The sequence below is a fragment of the Coccinella septempunctata genome, chromosome 7, assembly GCF_907165205.1.
Source record: "Coccinella septempunctata chromosome 7, icCocSept1.1, whole genome shotgun sequence".
In the NCBI taxonomy this organism is placed as follows: domain Eukaryota; kingdom Metazoa; phylum Arthropoda; class Insecta; order Coleoptera; family Coccinellidae; genus Coccinella; species Coccinella septempunctata.
Window position 1 is genome coordinate 12,294,153 of NC_058195.1, and position 19,312 is coordinate 12,313,464.

The 19,312-nt window shown below is 36.5% G+C and overlaps 1 protein-coding gene across 3 annotated transcripts in view; it reads left to right on the forward strand.

Annotated features, from left to right (window-relative positions):
• Positions 1 to 18: 18 nt before the first annotated feature.
• LOC123318039 (tuberin) overlaps positions 19 to 19,312 on the forward strand; it is a 28,750-nt gene continuing 9,456 nt past the window's right edge. The window contains exons 1-18 of one of the 3 annotated variants that reach the window (XM_044904712.1): positions 19 to 194; positions 246 to 379; positions 844 to 1,092; positions 1,203 to 1,339; positions 1,495 to 1,669; positions 1,751 to 1,951; positions 2,166 to 2,307; positions 2,381 to 2,720; positions 2,839 to 3,007; positions 4,632 to 4,856; positions 4,919 to 5,165; positions 5,485 to 5,606; positions 6,609 to 6,939; positions 7,104 to 7,300; positions 7,781 to 8,133; positions 12,059 to 12,462; positions 14,353 to 14,589; positions 17,612 to 17,878. In XM_044904712.1, coding sequence (XP_044760647.1) covers positions 125 to 194; positions 246 to 379; positions 844 to 1,092; positions 1,203 to 1,339; positions 1,495 to 1,669; positions 1,751 to 1,951; positions 2,166 to 2,307; positions 2,381 to 2,720; positions 2,839 to 3,007; positions 4,632 to 4,856; positions 4,919 to 5,165; positions 5,485 to 5,606; positions 6,609 to 6,939; positions 7,104 to 7,300; positions 7,781 to 8,133; positions 12,059 to 12,462; positions 14,353 to 14,589; positions 17,612 to 17,878 — 4,000 coding nt within the window. In that variant the 5' untranslated portion in view covers positions 19 to 124. The remainder of the gene's footprint in view (positions 195 to 245; positions 380 to 843; positions 1,093 to 1,202; positions 1,340 to 1,494; positions 1,670 to 1,750; positions 1,952 to 2,165; positions 2,308 to 2,380; positions 2,721 to 2,838; positions 3,008 to 4,631; positions 4,857 to 4,918; positions 5,166 to 5,484; positions 5,607 to 6,608; positions 6,940 to 7,103; positions 7,301 to 7,780; positions 8,134 to 12,058; positions 12,463 to 14,352; positions 14,590 to 17,611; positions 17,879 to 19,312) is intronic. The other 2 variants (XM_044904713.1, XM_044904714.1) reach the window with 2 other exon arrangements.

Below are 19,312 nucleotides of genomic sequence, written 5' to 3' on the forward strand. Positions count from 1 at the left end.
GACATTTGACACGAAGTGTCAAATCAAAAGTCAAAACAAATATTTTAGGTTAGGCGGTTTTGATTTTTTCTAGGTTTTTGAGGTTTTTAAATTTTAATTAAATATTGATATACAAAAAAACACGATGTCGTCTAGAGACAAAGATAATAAAAGTTTCCACGATAAATTCAAGCAGTTTTTTCGTCGAAATCAAGGTTTGTTCTTGTAGTTTGTAGGATATTCCATTCACAATGTTTTCATTACAGGCACTAGGAGCAGAGGTTCTTTTGAGCTCAGTGATGATATACTGAGAGATATTGGAAAAGAGACTCCTGTGCCACAGAGAATCAAGCGGTTGAAAGATATAACTGAACGAGTTTCCTGCAGCAACCTCGATACTGTAAGAATTAAGAAGATCTAGTAATAATTTGAAATGAGGTTTCTGCCAAATCCCTCATTAACTTAGAGGAGACACGGAGTATTCTGTTTCCATGTCCTTATGTACCCATAGACATAGCACTGAAATCTGTTTCCATTTGACTATAAGTTGGACTGAAGGCAGATTAAAATTTTTTATTTTTATCCCTTCCATTCGTGATGCTGCAAGAAAAAATATACAATGAGTTTCAAAAAATATGCATGCTTCTTTCAAAATATTCTGCTAGACAATCTCTGAGTATACAATTAATCAATCCTTACAGCGTATCTTTGAAAGTCAATATATTAATACTTTTTCACTATTGTTGAAACTGATTTGAGAACTTGTGCACTTAAACTTTCGTAATGAACATATTTTCATCAGTTTGAAACTGCTATTGAAATTTTCTTCAGACATTTTGTGGAGTGGACAATTTATTTTTTCAGGATACCATTTCCAAGTTGTGGAAAAGCATAGAGGATATATTTTCTATTGATAACCTGGAACTGAGGAATACAGGTTTCATTTTCCTGATCAATTTAATAAAACGCCAAAATGAAGAACTCAAAATTACAAGAGCCGAATTTTTTCGGTTCATCAGGACCCACAATAATCCCCAAGATGTTGGGCAGAGGTTACAGCTTTTGGTTGCCCTAACAAGTAATGGCAAGAACGTGCAGCATTTTGAAGAAGAGGTAAGTTCTTCAAAGTGTGGCTAACATGAATATTTATTATTATTTTTGGTTCATTATTTTGTATCATATAAATTTTTCTATATATATATATATATATATTTTTTTTTCAGATTGGTCCATTTCTTCTTGGATGGTATTCAGATATCCAACATGTAAATAATGTGGTTGAATATTTAGAATTGATTTTGAATATAATAAAATTCAATGCAGTGTGCTTAAATAGCTTCATACTTTCTGGTCTTGTTGAGTGAGTATAAATTTATAAATTGATATGAATATTTTCACCTTATGTTAATTACCATAATTAAATCGAACTAAACCTTATTTGCTTCCCTAAAAAAAAATAATAAAATTGGCTTGTATTGTTCTCATATAAAAATTAATATAATTAACATATTTTAGTCTTATTTGTATACTATGCTGTGGCACCTATGAACCAAGGACGATCAGTTGTTGTCTTCAAATATTAGAAACTGTAATAGCTTACAGCAATATGCCATCAGATGCATTGCCAAGATTGATCGGAGCCCTATGTCGAACAGTTAATAACGAAGACTTCTGCCAAGAGGCTTGGAAGGTAAAGTAGACTAGTGCAGTCAAATATCAATTTCAACATCAGTTGATTTCTTCCACTTTTTTATTTGAAATTCTGTTACAGGTTGGAAAAAATCTGTTAGGCACACACATGGGTCATGCTTCAATGTACACTTTGTGTTTGATTTTGGAGGAACAAGGCCTGAAGAGTCAGATCCATTTATTGAGAGGAGCTGTGTTTTTCATTCATATGTCTTTATGGAGCTCCAAACCTGTAGCTAATTTATGTGTGCCTCCAAGTGCTGTTTTGCCGTCGTTACTCGAGGTATGTAATAACCAATAGTAGACAGTATTAGCTGCTACTGAGAGATTTCAGGACCCAAAATAATGTAAAGCCTTTAAAATTTCTGTAATTCTCACATATCTAGTCTCTTATAGCGACCCTAAAATTAAGCGGAACATTCAACAAAAGCTGATGATCATTATTATATCTTTTTGCTCCTCAACATAGGGGGGGTTTCAAAAATAAATTTTTCCAGGCAGTCAGAACCAACCATCCTCTAATATGCTACGAAGTGATTTTAGGAATGTATGATCTTGTACAGAAATTGGGGTTAGAATTATCAAAACCAGCTTGGAGCACCGTTCTAGATATTATTCAGCATGTTCAGAACAGCTTAGGTATGTATGGCCTGACAAATATTAGTTTCATAAAACTTTACTTTGTATGCATTATTATTTTCATTATTTGTAGTTATATTTTCAGAAAGCAATATCGGCCAACAACCCAGCAACTTGATAGTGACACCAATGCACGAAACCCTCGATATGATAGAGAATTTAATCGATACAGGTTGCTTCAGTGGCTCGCTGAGACAGTACTTTGACATAATCAAAAACTGCGCTAATAGTCGGCCAGAAAGCAGTGTATTGAGGTTGATTGAATACATGTCTAGAGACATTATTTCCACGGAACAATGCTGGCTTACCAACTTGAACCATTTACTGAATAAATTCTTCAAAAGTGATGAAATCAGAACTGACATCAGATTGGCGGCTTTGAATGTGCTTTCGGGGGTTGCACATTTGAATAGGTAGGTTTAATGCATTTTATTGAAAATTTTAGTCTGAGATTTGCTCAGCTGCTCTCTGTTGCTAATATAGCATCATCTCAGTATGCTAATGATTACCTAACTGAACTCCTTTTTGTAGAAAAAGTTATGAAGAAGAATTAATTGATAACATCGTTATTCCCCACTGTACTAATATAGTTAATGACACGAATATCACAGTACGATCAGCAGTGGCTAAATGCTTGCTTAGTTTATGCGTTTCCTGTGAGACTAAAAGGTGTGTGGAAATGTTGGACATTTTGGAGAAAGTAAGTGGGTTTTCAGAAATTTTTTTGGTATCTTTATATATATTTGTGAATTCGAAATGAAAATCTAAGTCCAGAGGTTTCAGGAAGGTTTTGATAAGAGCTATTCAAATAGTGAAAAATACACTGCTCAACAAATGAAAGGAATCACCTAAAAATGTCTCTTTTTCATAGATTTTCTTGAGAAATACTAGGTTTGAATAACAGAGAATGAAAAGATTGAATGAAGAAAAAATGGAATGTTTTGGGAAAGCTAGTTTCCATTTTTTTCAATTATTGTCAATTCCAATCAAACTTATACATTCAAACAAGAAAAAAAAACAATCTTAGCAACAAATACCACATGGTTTCTTATGCCACCATCTGACTACCACAATTTGGATTTCAGAGGATAAGAGCGTGAAAAATTGAAAAGAGAATATGATAAAATCAATTTAAGACATCTCAGTTTTTCCTGAAAGAATGTCTTTTACTCATACAAATATTTCACCAGTAGATTCGTGAGGTCAAAAGAAATACTTTTTTCCTCATCATAAAAATATGATATTTTTAGTTCTCACAAACATTTCATTGAATGAAATGAATTTCGGAATATATTATATTATATTATAATAGTTTTTCATTTATTTGATGAATCTTTTTCGAACACAGAATATCATCTACGTCTTCCTTTCTCATTATGACCATTACATACCATAAAAATACTAAAAATTCTAAATATCCAACTCTTAAGATCGACGCTATCTCATTCATTCGTTCATTGCTGTATCCCGTTACCGAGAATAAATCTACAAAAAGACTCAAAAGCAAAACTATCGGTGCGATCAAACTTATAATTTCTTAGGGCTACTTGCGACTGTGTCCCCTCCTTTGACAGAAGAGACCCAACCGTGACCTACAGATCCTTCCACACTCCGGGCGTGGATAGTCCCCAACCAGATCTGGCCGCCGCTGTATTCTTCTCGAGTCTCCATTATAACTGTGGACCAAAGACCTCCACTGTGATATGTCTAACACAAGTTGTTCCCAGTTATGATTGGCATTAACTGATTTTAGGGATTGATGCAGTATATCCTTGAACCGCTTAAACTGGCCTTCTGGTTTCCGAGTTCCCTCTGTGAATTCGTCATTCAGAGCTATTTTGGGGAGTCTTGTGTCTTGCCTCCTCAGAATGTGGCCGCTCAATCTGAGTCGGGCCCTCGTTACTTAAGCCTCGATTGTTATACAACTCGCGCGCTGCAAGACTCCTGTATTTGAAACTTTGTGGAACCATCCGATGTGCATTATTTGTCTTAGATGATGTTGCGTCTGTTCAAGCTGTTCAATATGTCGCCTGTAGGGAGTCTAGCTATCTAAATTAAAAGTATTCTTCATATTTACTCGTATAATGCGCCGTTTTCGAGTTATTTGATGAAAAATTAAAAAGTATCTGTGAAATTTGAAAAGTTAGGTACTTTGGCTAAATGCAACTCTCGATCTCAAGAATCTACTGTTAAAATATTTGTACGAGTCAAAGACCCTCTATATAAAAAGAAATTTATACTTGATCTCTCTATCAATTGTTCAGCAGTGTATTTTATGTGAAATATGAATTCCTGCTAAGGATTTTATATCAACCTTGTTTTAGCTAATGTTCCGACCATTTGAAGTTTACACAGATCATAGTCCATCAGAACAAGAACTTGAGGACGTCTTGATTTTAGTAGAGGGTTTGATAGATGTATTCGTTTACAAATTGGAGCGTTTACCATCAAACCACGCAGTAAGAATATACAAAATAATGGTTCTTTTCTTGGAAACCCACTATAAAAAGCCTTCAGTCTTTGCTAATTGTTACAGAGTTAGATACCTGGTAAGAAAATTTCATCTTTGATAAAAAATAAATTGCCAGTTAGCCACTTCGACTTATTACAGATTTTCGAATGCTTCTTGAAAATGAGGGCGGATGACCAATACCGTTTGGGCTACTCGAGGGATGAGAAGAACATTAACTATAGCCCTTATTTATGTGTCACAAGTCATTCAGTGGATAAGGCTGTTGTCGGCTCCCCTTTGCCCCAATCACCCGCTTTGGGACAGCATGGTGTCCAGTGCAATATTACACATGTTTCCATTAAACGTGCTTTCAGAGTGTTTATAAGCTGTCTAGAACGCGAAAGAGGTAAGTAGTTGATTCAGCAACATCTTCAATTAAAAAAAAATTTCAATCTGGGGAGTTCCACCCCATTACAGCAATATGATTACCTTCGAAAACTGTATAAATGACTGAAAAACGCGAAATTCGAAAGAACGCTGAAATAAAATCGATCCAAATCATTCAGAGAAGATGCCAAAAAAAAAATTAGGGTTATTTCGCTAATCTCGAACATTTCGCCGATAACGAAAGAGTAAGAATGAAATGAATACAAGATACATACAATACTCTGCCTAAAATTTGAAGAAGAAATGTGAAACAATGAAAAAATAATTATTTTTTACAGACTGGAATGTTTTACGATTAGTGCTTCAGGAGCTGCCTAAGGTGCTGAAAAATAAAACTCTCATTCTATCGAAGCATGGTAATATCCAACTGGATCTTTTGGTAGATGTTTTGAGTCCACCGGTGAGTTTGTAGAAGGTTTTTTCAACAGAAAATGTTTCAAATAAATAAAGATGAATCAGATTTCTCCACTGCAAAATGATTTACTTATCTTATTCTCTTTAAGTTCATGCAAAATGAGTATCTGAGGAAATAAAATGACAATATTAAGCAAAGCAGAGTTCCAGGTTTTAAAATTTTTAAATGAACAACTGAAAACGTACTGCCACTAGCGATAAGCTAGTTTCGCTCATACGGCCTCTTGAAAAATAGTCCTCTGTGTACAGGGTTGACAAAATTCGTTGTCTACTGAGAGACTGAGAGAACTATAGTAGCTAGAAGAAAACGAATGACACATTTCCGAGCTCTTTTTCGGAAAAACAAAGAATGGTGAAAACCGCAGCCTCCTACGATACTTCGTTTTTGAGTTTGACAATTTCCTAAAAATCTCATAACTTTTTTGTCTGTGAAGTTACAAATCTGAAACTTGAACCGTCTACAGGCACTTTTTCAAGTAGAATCCACTGATGAGCTCAAAATATTTTTTCATTTCTAATCATTAGGTGAACTTTCATTTTTTTTAAAGCAAACTTTTATTGAATTGGAAAAAAATCTTTGGTCAATAGATTCTACGTATGAAAGTACCTAAGAAGATTCAAATTTCATATCTGGTAACTCCAAAGACAAAAAAGTTATGAGAACTTTTCGGAATCGTCAAAATCTCAATTTTTTTTTATAACTCGAAATCTAAAAATGATAGGCCGATTCTGTTTTCCGATTTGGATTAGTCATGATAAAAGGGGTCGAGAAAGTGTCATCCGTTTTCCTCTAGCTGCTATAGTTCTCGATATCCCCTCAGTAGACAACGAATTTTGACCACCCTGTACTCAGCTTTGTGATTTATTCAGTACTTGCGGGCGCTGACTTTTAACAAAAGATTCAATGCTCCCTTTGCCTGTTGATGCAAATCTATATGACTTTTTTTTCCTAACTCTTACAATCATAAGGACAATGTAAATGTTCCAGATTCTGGACAAGCACTTTACGTTACCGGAGCACTTCAATAAAACAGTGAACCGCCACGAGTACCTCCACTTATTCTTCATGGTTTTAGTGACCCTACCCTCTTATCATGCTTGTTTGGACCAGAAACATCAACAGTTCCTAGTGCGGTGTCTCTCCCGGTGTATAGGAAATTCCTTACGTACCAGCCCTAAGCAACTTATAGAGGCTCTGACGATATGCTGCTTGGAAATGAGGGATGTTATGATCAAGATGTTACCAGAGATACTCCTCACTGTATCGAAAATCTCTCCAACTGTCGTCATAGCTATACCAGTTCTGGAATTCCTATCCAGTGAGTGAATTTTGGATGTTTGAATCGCCAATAAATTAAATTAAAAAAAATTGGATGAAAATGCGTCAGTTATTTTCAGTATTACTGATAACCAGTGAATAGGTTTAAAAACCTCTCCGTAAACTAAAATGTGGCTTAATTTTTTTCCTCATTCATATTTCCAGCTCTCACACAGCTGCCAATGGTTTACGCTAGTTTTGTGGACAAGCAGTATTTGTCCATCTTCGCAATAACGTCACCATTTACGAATCCCTTCAAGTATAATCACTATACCGTGTCTTTGGCCCATTATGTGATAGGTGTATGGTTCCTGAAATGTAGATTGCCCATTCGAATCAACTCCGTAGCCTTTATCACTAGTGTATGTATAACATTCAAATATTCGATGTATTGTTTGTATGATTTTTATAGGATGTCACCCTGCTAACCCTTCATCGAGCTGAATTGGTTTTGATTAATTCGGTTCTTTAAATTTCTGTAATTTCGCCAAAGCGGGAATTTCACTTTTTTGTAGCTAACTTATCAGTGCGGGTTTTTTTCTTGTGTCATTTGGAAGATGTCCAACTTATAAAGTATAAAGTTAGTTTGAAAGCTATCTTATCTTTCGCGCATTATTTTCCAAACCTGTATATAGGTTGAGACTTTTATTCGTACAAATATTTTAACAGTAGATTCTTGCGTTCAAAAGAAACACTTTTTTTTTTAATGGGTGGTCCTTATTGATATCTTTTTGAATTCAAGCAAACATTCAGTTAATCCTCTTGATATATTGAGAGTTAGTTCTTGTTAGTCCATTCCATTTCACCTGGGACATCTACATTTTCTTTTTGCTATATTATAGGCCCTTCAAACCAATGTCCTGACTCCATTTGAAGAGACCAATTTCTTCAGTAAAGTGGACCTGAGTAAACTGAACATAGACAGTTCGGACAGGAAGAGGAGTTCGAGTCTAACAGAGCAGGGTCCACGAAGAAGGGCTGCTACGGTGTCCGGAGGCAGCGCTGCTGTATCGGGGTCATCCGGATCCCAAGAAAATAAGGGGCAGTTGCTAATGCACAAGGGTTCGATTCCACTGACCATCTCGTTGAATGCGGCGAATGCGTCAGTGTTGACGTTTTATGAAGAACTCACCGAAACTTGCATTGACCTAATGGCCAGATATGCGTTTTCTCCATCTAGCGCTCTGCCCCGGCGGTAAGTTGGATTATTGTAAAGTTTTTCGATCATCAAATTGTGTGAAATTCATTAGGCATTGTTTATCTACACTTTCATTCATTGTTATGTACCGAGTGGGCCATTGAAGACGAAACGGCGGCCCTGTAAGTCGGCAGAACCGAATTATATAAGGCTTGTTCGTAGAGTGGTTCACAACGGTTGTAAATTGTACAGAGCAAGCGCAAATGGATTTTCGCTACTCTAAAATGGAATTGCGCCTGCTCTATACAGTTCACAACCGTTGCAAACATGAACAAACCTATAAAAACGGTGGTCACATCAATTTTTTATTTCAGGGGGGTAACTTCTAAGAACAAATTCAAAAACTTATCGCTTGTTGAAGCGATAAGGTTTTGTTACAACTCTAACCCCTTTATTTTGAATAGAGAAGATGCGGGAAAGTGATATCTCATTTGGAAAGCCATTCTATTCTGTGTTCAGCATATTTTTTTCTATTAAATCTATCCGTTTTTGAGTTATTCAAATTTAAATTTCGTACAGGATTGTTTATTTTGTTAAACATTCTGTGTGAGTCAATTTAATTCTCACCAATTTATTATAGTTGGGGAGCCGACGATGCTAAGTCGGGATTTATTCGAGCGTCGTGGAGACCTAGTGGATTTTGAAGATTAGATGGTAGAAAAAAAAAAGGTTCTATGATGTATGCACTTTCAGCGGTGGGGAAAGCTTCTGCAGGTTTTCAAGGATGTAAAAAAAAATCGTCAGATGTACATACTCGAGCGTGTCAGATTAAGATACTGTATATGCCTTACATGTCTCTGATAATAAATTCATGTTAATCTGACAGTTTGCGTGGTGGGGCTAGCTGTTCGGAAGAGTTGAAAATGGTAAAAAAAAATTGTCGTCGAGCGTGTCAGATTTTTAGAGGATATGGTAATTGGACCTATTGGAAGCTACTTTTCGAGGGACTGACAGTTCGGACGTGACGTAAGGTCACCGCGGTCCTTTGAAAATGCAAAAAAATCGTTACTTGTATATACTCGAGCATGTCAGATTTTTATACAGATGGTTACTCTCGGTGTTGCAGACGTGTTGACTCATTAATCTGATACTACTCAGGGGGGTTTTCTTCAACTGACAGTTTGAAGGCATTTTTTAAAAATATCTCCCTTCCTGTACCTCTAATCGTTTCTGTATTAATTATGAGTTGTACATAATAAAATTCTATACAACTTTTGTCTGAAGCAATTTCACATACACTCAACCGTTTTCGAGTTAGAGGGCGATAAGGGGAAGGAGCTTAGCCACACATGTGAAAGGCCAAGGTCAATGTAGAAACCCAGTCTAATGTACATTCATCGCCATGTATCTCGAAAACGTTCAAAAGTAGAAAAAACTGCTTCGGACAAAATTTGTAGAAAATGTTATGCCCTACAACTTTTATAATTAATGCGAAAACAATTTGAAACTCAGGAGAGGAGATAATTCAAAAAAACTGATTTTTGTGACCTTTATGGCCAATTTTTATTGTTTCGGCTTGCTGAAACTGTCAGATTATATCTTTTCCGATATTCTTGAATCATTCGCTTCAATATAAGAAAAAAAGCCACCGCGCTCAAGAATGTACACGTGACGTTTTACAAATTTTGCGCACTCCCACACATTTTTGTCACACTTACAGCGGGTTTCATAAAACTTTGATTGTCCGATCAACGATTTGACAGTCACTCGATCTCTTAAACGAAATCACTGAAACCTATTTTTTCTGAATATATTGAAGAAGTAGCAATTGAGAATAATTTTATGGACGTATGAACATCATAATTTGATGCGAGATTTATATTCTGAATGATCATGACTGAATTATAACTTGAAAACACAAACAATTTGACGTCTATTGGTTGATTCCCTGATCAAGCTTTATGAAATCCAAGATTAAATTGTCAGATTTACCCCCGGTTTCATAAAGCTCGATCGGGGAATCAACGCTTGATTGACAGATAAACGTCAATTTGTTTGCAATCAATAATTCAGTCATAAGAGAATGTATACTTTTCAACATGTAATTAACCACATATCTTAATCTGAAGCTCGTGTATGCACAATGATCGTTTTTTTTTACTATTCTGACAGGCTGTCCTAGACAATTCCCCCTAGATACAGGCCTAATTTTTGGTAGAGGTACTCTACAGGGTCCAAGGTATCTCGCTTTATATTAATCTGACATGCTCGAGTAAATCCCAAATTTCCCTCTTGCTTATTAATATTTTGATGCTGATTATTAATTATTATTTCTTTTCGATTTCATTTTTCATAGTGGGATTTATTGATTTTGTGCTCATTTTCTTTTTTGAATTATTCTAATGATATCTTAACTAGCGTTTTACCATGAAATATTGCGCAAGCGAAGCCGGGGGTTTAAGCTAGTTTATAATAATTATGTTCAACAGTCTCTCCAAGTTAAAGTTAAAACTTTTGCGCGTTTGTAAGTGCCATCTGAAAAGTAGTTTCCGATATGCAGAATTTTTGAAATTTCTTAAAATTCTCTAGTAATATTGAGAATAATGAATGAAGAAACAGTTTCGAACCTTTGTTTGAAATTCTCATCTCGTTTTCATTCATAACACAGGCCAACACACATTTTGGTGCCTGCGATTTTTTAACTGTAATTTTTGGATGCAGAATGTAAAAAAGTTCTCAGATTTTGTCTATCAGATCTAGTTTTTGAGATTTTTAAAAAAAATTGTGTATATAATTTACGTTAAAACTGTTATAATATATAATATTACTATTGACAGTTAAAAAAAACAAAGACACATGGATTTAAGTATTTATTGCAAAAACTTAATTTACATAATTACTTTAGTCACTAATCACATAAAAATTTTCTTTTACACGATTTTCTAGAATGGAGTTTACTAGGGCAGTCTCGCTGAAGGCTCCAGCAGTAGTCCGCCATCATGTGGCTATCCCATCGTCCTTGATAACGATCTTCCATAGTTTTAATATCCTGATGGAATCTTTCCCCCTGTTCTTCACTACAATCACCTAAGTTTTCTGGAAAACGATCTAGGTGGCTGTGGAGGTAGTGAACTTTTATACTCATGTTACAGCCGAGAATACTAAAATTTGAAAGCATAGTTTCCACTAATTCTACGTAATTCTCTGCTTTATGATTGGCAAGAAAATTTTGTACTACTTGAACAAATGAACTCCAAGCGTTAGATTCAGTCTCGTTCATTGATGTGGTGAATTGTGGATCTTTAACAAGTTGCCTTATTTGAGGAGTTTTTCCGTGCTAATGCCAGGAAATTTACGTGACAAATACCCAAAACAATTTCCATCTCGATTTAAAGCTTTCACAATTGCCTAGCTTGATATGCAAGGGCGGAAGTAAGATTTTTTCTCTTGAAACCAAAGGTTCGTTGATCACGTTTTGTATTCCTTGAATCATGACATCTCTTGAAGGCCAATTTTTGTTAACCCAGTGCTCATTTTTAGCTCTGCTGTCCCAAAGGCACAAAAAACAAGGATATTTTTTATAACCACTCTGCTGTCCAAGGAGGAAGTTAATCATTTTTAAATCAACACAAATTGACCACTGATGTTCTTCGTATTTAATTTTTCTCAAAACTAATGCTATTGTTTCATATTCTTCCTTCATGGTAGTAGAATGACCAATAGGAATTGAGCCATATTTGTTACCGTTATGTAAAAGAACACATTTTAAACTACGTTTTGTCCTTTGTCAGAAAAAATATACCATTTAACCTGTAACGTGTATCTCAGAAACTAGAGCTGATAGAAAAAATCTGGTGGCATTTTTGGAATCAGCACATTAAAAACATCTGAAATCAGATGTTAGATTTCCGGCACCAATTTTTTTTTTCATTTTGTTGGCCTGTGTAATTTGATCCAATCATCTTAATAATTTGATTCCTAGTACTCCCACTGCTGAATTTCTCCTGAACGGCGGCCAAAGTATGACCTGGCTTCTGGGGAACAAACTAGTCACGATAACCACCAGCGGCTGTTCCCAGAAGGTACTGAAACACGGACTGTGCGACAAGTGCTGGCACGTCTGTTCGAGCGAACGGCAAGGCCAGAAATCGGCGAGGAGCAGCATAGAGAATGCCGAGGCGGCCCTGTTGACTCGACAGAACTCCAGCGATAAAATCAACCCCGAAACTGTTGCCCCGCCGGAGGAAAAAACGGACGAGGAAAAGAAAGATGAGGTCCAGAAGAAGTTAAGAGGTATGGTTAGCGCCGATCCGGATAAGTACGAGAAGCCTCTGTGCTCCTGCTGGTGCCAAGCGTGGGCGGAAATATACGTTCGAAGACCTACAGGTATGAATAATCGTGAATGCTCTCTTAAGCCCGTTTGCAACAGCCGAGAATTCTCTAGAGAATTCTCTACAAAATTCTCGCAAGAAAACGGCAGAGATTATTTTGTACGCAACTGAACAGAGAATTCTACCGAAAGTGCGTATGTAACGGTACATAATTCACGGCGCATGAAATCTCGAGTAAATTTTCTAGAGAATTCTCGGCTGTTGCAAACGGGCTTTAGTCAAAAATACACTGCTCAAAAATTTAAGTGGATATTGGAGAGAAAACACACACACAAAATATACTCCTCTTGACACTTTAGTGGCTAATCTAACAAAATTCATTTCATAATTGGCTATTGCAACTAATCTGGTGTTGTATAGCATAACGAGTTCATCGTGAGCCTTCCTTGAATGATTTGTGTGTTGGTTAAACGAGGCATTCACTCTACAGGAAGTTGTTAACCGTCTCCGGGCTTTGCAAAGTGTAGCCAACAATTCTTTTCGGTGGTGGCTCAGTGTGCTTCTGGAGAGGCAACTGTTTTAAGAGATGCACAGATCTTATTATCCTCATTAACGCAATCTTGACAGCGGTAAGGTATCGTCATTTGACTGTAGAACCTCTCATTGTTCGACGATAATACTCGTCCATATTAAACATATCTAGTCTGCAATCTCAGAGCAATAACACCGCCCACCTGACCCACTGCAGACTTTACAACAGCTCGTGAATGCTTTGAGGGACATTGATTTACCGGTAGATTCGGGTGACTTGGGACAGTCCTGTAACTTGGGACAATTACCCCCCTTGCAGATTTCTTTGGTTCTTACCACTCATGAGTGAAGGAACAAACTTATAAGATTGTGTGGCGTCTTTTCGGTTAGTTTAACAATTAATTCCTGTTCAGTTTGCCGTGACCAGAGCGTTTGAATTGACAGGAAGAATTAACGAATTCAGGAGAGTAAAAGCGCGTTTTTTTATGGCCCTTATACTTTCTAGTGTCCTGTACATGTGTTTCACTTTGTGCTTGTGTAATTTTTTTCTGGATACGTGGGTTATTGGTATATTAGATATGCCATACAACAAGGTTGTTTACAAATCAAACGGCAACACGGATCTCATTCATTTATTTTGTTGCTTCATAGGTTGACTTGGGACAATGCCGAATAGGTACAAGCGGCGCATTGGCAGCAGGAAATATGCCGATTTTTCGCAGGAAATTATTATTTACGTTATTTCCACAAAGAAATCACCAAAGAATGAAAGAAATCAAAGTTCCCTTGTTTTGTTTAGTTTGTTTACATTTGAGTTGCAATATATTTACTTTCGCTGTAAAAGGGGTTTATCATTAAATTTCCTTAACGAATTTCAACTATAAATATAATCACAAATTCTAATTTTTCAAAACTATACACCGTCCTTATTCACCTACTTCATTTGAGAGTTGAGAAAGCAATGGATTTTAACTTGTGTCTCAAGCCTCCCAATTCGGTGGGTAACTTGGGACAAGTATATTTTATTTTTTTTTTAATTTATATCCGAATTCTGAAGCATGGCATATATCCTAATCAATAGTCTGAGTCATTAAGCATATTTGAACCTCTTTTTCAACTAAAAATAGGTCAGCGTTTCTGAAATATGACAAGTTGAATTTCAAAATCGTCCCAAGTCACCCGAATCTACGGTAGGTGTTTGATTATGTTGTCGCTCTGAAAGGGTCTTGCTTACTATTGTCATTCCAGGCAGGTTAACCGTATGTAGACACCCAAGTTGATACATCAGGATGTATACAAAATAGTTTTTTATTTCCCTTTATATACGATTACATGTACGCAAATTATCCAATCCAATATTTGAGCGGTGTTTCATTCAACGAATAAAGAAAAAAAGTGAAATTTTTCCTTACAGGTGACATGTCTTGGGTGATGAGGATACAAAATACCATATCGTCCAAATCCTCAATCAACGAATTTCCTCTGAAAGAGTTGACGCACCTGTTTATGCCATCTGTGACTACTGGGAATGCAAACGATATTAGTCCCGCTACATCTCGCGTTAACTCTTCGGCAGATGCTGTATTAGATATAGTTCTCCAAGAGAGGGATAGAGACATAGATTCTTCAAACTTACTTATTCGCATTCCTGGTGAGTAATGGAATTGATGCATCTCTATAAACCGCCATAATCTAACTACTGGTACCTAACCTAACTACTGGCTGGTTTTGGAAATTGTTGTAGTTTATCCTAGAAAACTTCATTTAGAACAAAAGTCTTCATCATTTAACCCTCTAGCAGAACGCCACAATATAAAGAAAAGATGTATTAATTGAATTTCCTGGTGATAATTTAGATTACTATTATTATGTTTCCGAAATTTTTCCCGAATTTATCTAACTATACAGGGTGAGAATGAATAGTTGCAAAAAATGTTGAGATTTAATTCCTTGTTGAAAAAAGTCTGGGTCTTTCATATAACTTTTTTTTTTGGGTAGCTCTGATACAGATCCCGGAGGATATGATTTTTTTCTAGGAAACCAAAAAACTGTCAGAAATGAAATTTTGCAGACATTCAATGGCAGCTAGATGGGGATAAAAAGTTGGTGGTGTTCCCCTATAAATGCAAGAGGTAGAAAAAGCCACCCCTAAAACTTGTTCTGCAAGAAAGTTTTTTCCTTATTCATATTATACCATTGAAAAATTAATTTTTGATGGTTTGATTCATTTTGAATAAAGAATGAAGTTCCCTTCTGATTACTCGATAGAAGTAATGGTTTTTGAGAAAAAAAAATTATCAACAGCTACGTAGCGTAGCACAGTATTCTACGTGAAAATAGGTGTCGTACAAAATTGATTGTACAGTGTGAGTCGGTAACTTGGAATAATTTCACTAAATCAAAGACAGTTTTTTTTGTAAATATACTCGGAGAGGTGGATAATTCTTTTTAAATTGCTCTTTTTCCGACATGAGTAAATGTTATAATAACAATATTCATATTATATAACCGGAGGCAAAATAAAAAACGGTAGATTCAAACTGGAGGAAGGTGTAGAAATCGAAGTATTAGAGAAAAAAGTCAAGTCTCTAAAGATTAAGCAGGCTAAACGAGTAAATCAGGGCCAGATGAAAAGAGAATTGACGGAACAGTTCATCGTAGATTGAGAGTATATTGAAAACTAGTTAAAACAGCAAGAATCTGATGAAAGCGATCAATATATTTTACCACCACCGATTTATCAGCCCTACAGAGAAAAATACGAACATGCTGACGAAACATCATAAACATCACCCTAAAAGCTCAATAGAAGTAACAGAACTGCCACGACTACTGGTTGACTTCTGGGAGTTTGTTTTCCGAGACAGAGGGATTCATCATTGCCATCCAGGATGAAGGAGCTATATGAAGCATAAACCCAAGGATGCCTCAGTGGCGTTATGGCTGTGGGATGAAACCACCCAACATATTTCACCGAGGGATGCTAGAAGTTCGCGAGCACGGAGTTCAAGAATAGACATGATGCTGTTGCCAAGATTTTACACTTGGAAATAAGATACCTTCTAAGTAAGGGGTTTCCTTATTAGAATTACCATCCAGATTCTGTATTGGAAAATGATCGTCGCAAGTTCTACTGGGATCACACGTTTCTCACAGACCGAAAATAACTCACAATAGACCTGACCTCATATTACTATATAAAGATGAGAACAGCACTATTCTTCGACGTGGCGATTCCAAATAACATTCATTCATTCACTGCTATATCCCGTTAGCGGGAATAAATCTACAAAAGGACATAAAAAAAAGAACAGACTTATAACTTCTTAGGTCTAATTGCGACTGTGTGCCCTCCTGTGACTAAAGAGACCCAACCGTGACCTACAGACCCTTCCACACTCCGGGCATGGATAGTCACCAACCAGATCTGGCCGCCGCTGTATTCTTCTCGAGTCTCCATTATAACTGTGGACCAAAGACCTCCACTGTGATCTGTCTAACACAAGTTGTTCCCGGTTATGATTGGCATTAACTGATTTTAGGGATTGATGCAGTATATCCTTGAACCGCTTCTATTGGCCTCTTGTGAATTCGCCATACAGAGCTTTTTTGGGGAGTCTTGCAAGACTTCTGCATTCGAAACTTTGTGGATCCATCTAATGTGCATTATCTGTCTTAGACGTTGTTGCGTTTGTTCAAGCTGTTCAATATGTCGCCTGTAGGGCGTTCAGGTTTCGCTTCCGTGAAGAAGTGTTGGGAGGACCACTGCTTTGTAAACAGCTGTCTGCAGATTGAGGTCGTGATTTTGAAACACTCTGTCCTTTAGCTTCCAGAATGCCCGTTGATGTCGAATTGATACGGTTGTGTGTTCCCTTGTCCAGGTTAGCCTTATTATTTATGAAGCTTCCCAAGTAATTGAACTGCTCGACCTGTTCCAGAGTTTCATTCTCCAGGCTGATATGTGTTTGAAGGCTTTCTGGTGGACTTACCAGGATTTTGGATTTGTCGATATTGAGTCTAAGGCCTAAAGCTTCGTATATATTTTTATAGGTGTCCAGCATTATCTGTAGATCCTCTGGGCTGCTAGCGATAAGTGCGCAGTCGTCTGCATATCAACAGCCTACTAGATAGGCACATTGAAAACATATCAAAATTCAAATATCTTGAGGAACAAACAAGGAGACGATGGAAGCTGAAAGATATTAAGGCCATCCCTATTGCCATTTCATGAACAGGCTTGAGAGGAGAGCACGATACACAAAACACGGGAAATGCAGAATAAGGACATGAAAAAGGAGATAGTCACAACAAAAAACCTGTCTTTGATTTACTGAAGTTAGTTAGAGAGTCTCACTGTATGATGAATGTAGCAAAATTTGCCTCAGTTGAGTACTATAGTTTTAAAAACTGTTTTGAGAATGTTAGACTGTATTGAATTGAACAACTGTCAATAATTGGACAATTTGATACTAATTATGTCCATTTTTATACTCATAAATGGATATCGCCAAACAATTTGCAATTTTTTGGACAGTGTCTACATTTTGATAATCGAACGGGAAAATAATGCTTGCCCCCATTTCCCTTGTAGTTTTGATCGAAATTGCTTGGTGGAGGATTGCGCAGAAGTACCTAGTGATATTGTGCGAATAACGAACAGTTTTAAAATGCAGGTTCCAGTTCAAGGGACTCCCCATCTCGGCAAAGTTCACGAGATAGCGGAGACGAAGACATGGAACACATCTACGACGACGGAACCAAGACCAGAAACCCCGTCCGTAGGTCGAACTCCAGCCCGGAGATGTCGAACTGGAAAAATCCGTTCTTGCATTCCAAGCACGACGACGAAAAAAATACGGAAGAGGACGGTAGTAAGAAGGGAAAATTATATTCGAAGGATATGAGAGTCAGTTGCGAGGCTATACCAGAGGAAATGGCTGGTAAGTCGCAACTTGCAAATAAAGATATGATCAGGGGCTGGGCAACTGGTATATGTCGATTATCCCTACAGTAGGGTTGAATTTTCTTGTCTTATCAAGAATAAATGGATGATGAACTGTGTAATGCCATTTTGGCAGATGTACTGTATCAATTCAGTGTATCCTCACTAAAAACATATGGTTATGTCCATCAAACCATACTGATTCTGGAAAATTGTTTCAAAACAATTTTGGGAGCCAAAATCCGTGAATTGTGGTTGACTGGTTGACTTTTGGGAAAATACGTAATCGTGAAATTCATGAAGACTGATTGGCAGATTGATATCAAACATTTATGTTTGTACATCTTAAAGCAACATTGCTATGCTGACCACGAACTTCTGCTAGAAATAGCGATGCAACTGGTGAAATTATCAAACTCAGTTCTGTATGTAGTCGAACAAAATTGACTCAATACTGACCTGATAGGCTGGAACTAGACCTAAGAATGTAATAACAGAGTAGGTACAACTAAAACACCTGTACTCTGTAATATATCGAAGATTAACAAGATGTATCCCTCTACTACACTGCTCATAAATTGAAGTGGATATACGAGAGAAAAATTACTTTTTGCACTTGAAATCAAATTTTCAATATTGCTGTACAGGCTGGGCAAAATTCGATGGGATTGAATGGCATTTCTGCAACCGTAAGAGCTAGGGAAAAATGAATGGTATGCTTCCGACCAAAAGATGGATGATGGCCAAAACTACATCCGTCTATCTTTTATTGTTATAAGTTTTAAGTGAAAACACATTTTTCGGCTCTTTGAATTGGTGCGTCTATTTCGTAAAGTTTCAGTGAAAAACAAATGTAACACTTTTTTATGTAGAATGGAGTGCGCAGTCAAAGATTTTTTCAGTCACTTCAGTAATATAATAGTAATTTTAATTTTTTTGAATATAAACCCTATATTTTTTTTACATATTCCAGTCCCATATTTTTTTTTGATTCAGAATATATAATATACATTGTGTCTCTAATAATTGTTCTTCCAACAAAAAGAACTCGGAAACTAGTTGATGGGATATTTTCATTGATAATGCGTATAGATGCTTCCTATGTTGTGGCAGGTTATGAGAGAATTTGAAGATCTCTTTCATTTCATATATTTGAAAAGATGAAAAGTGTTACAACATGGAATGCATCACTTTCAGGAAATTTCGTAAACCTGAATACAAATAAATATGTTCCGACACATCTTTTCAAACACCTCCACAAATAAAGACGGCTTTGCTAGTAGTAGCATAGGTAAAAATGAAGTAGTCATGAAAATTCTGGTTAGTTCCTCATTTTACAAGCAGCTTACCGAATATCTGGAATGAGAGTGATCTTCAAAGTTTCTCATAACCTGACACAATATAAAGCTCATTATCACATTATCAATGAAAA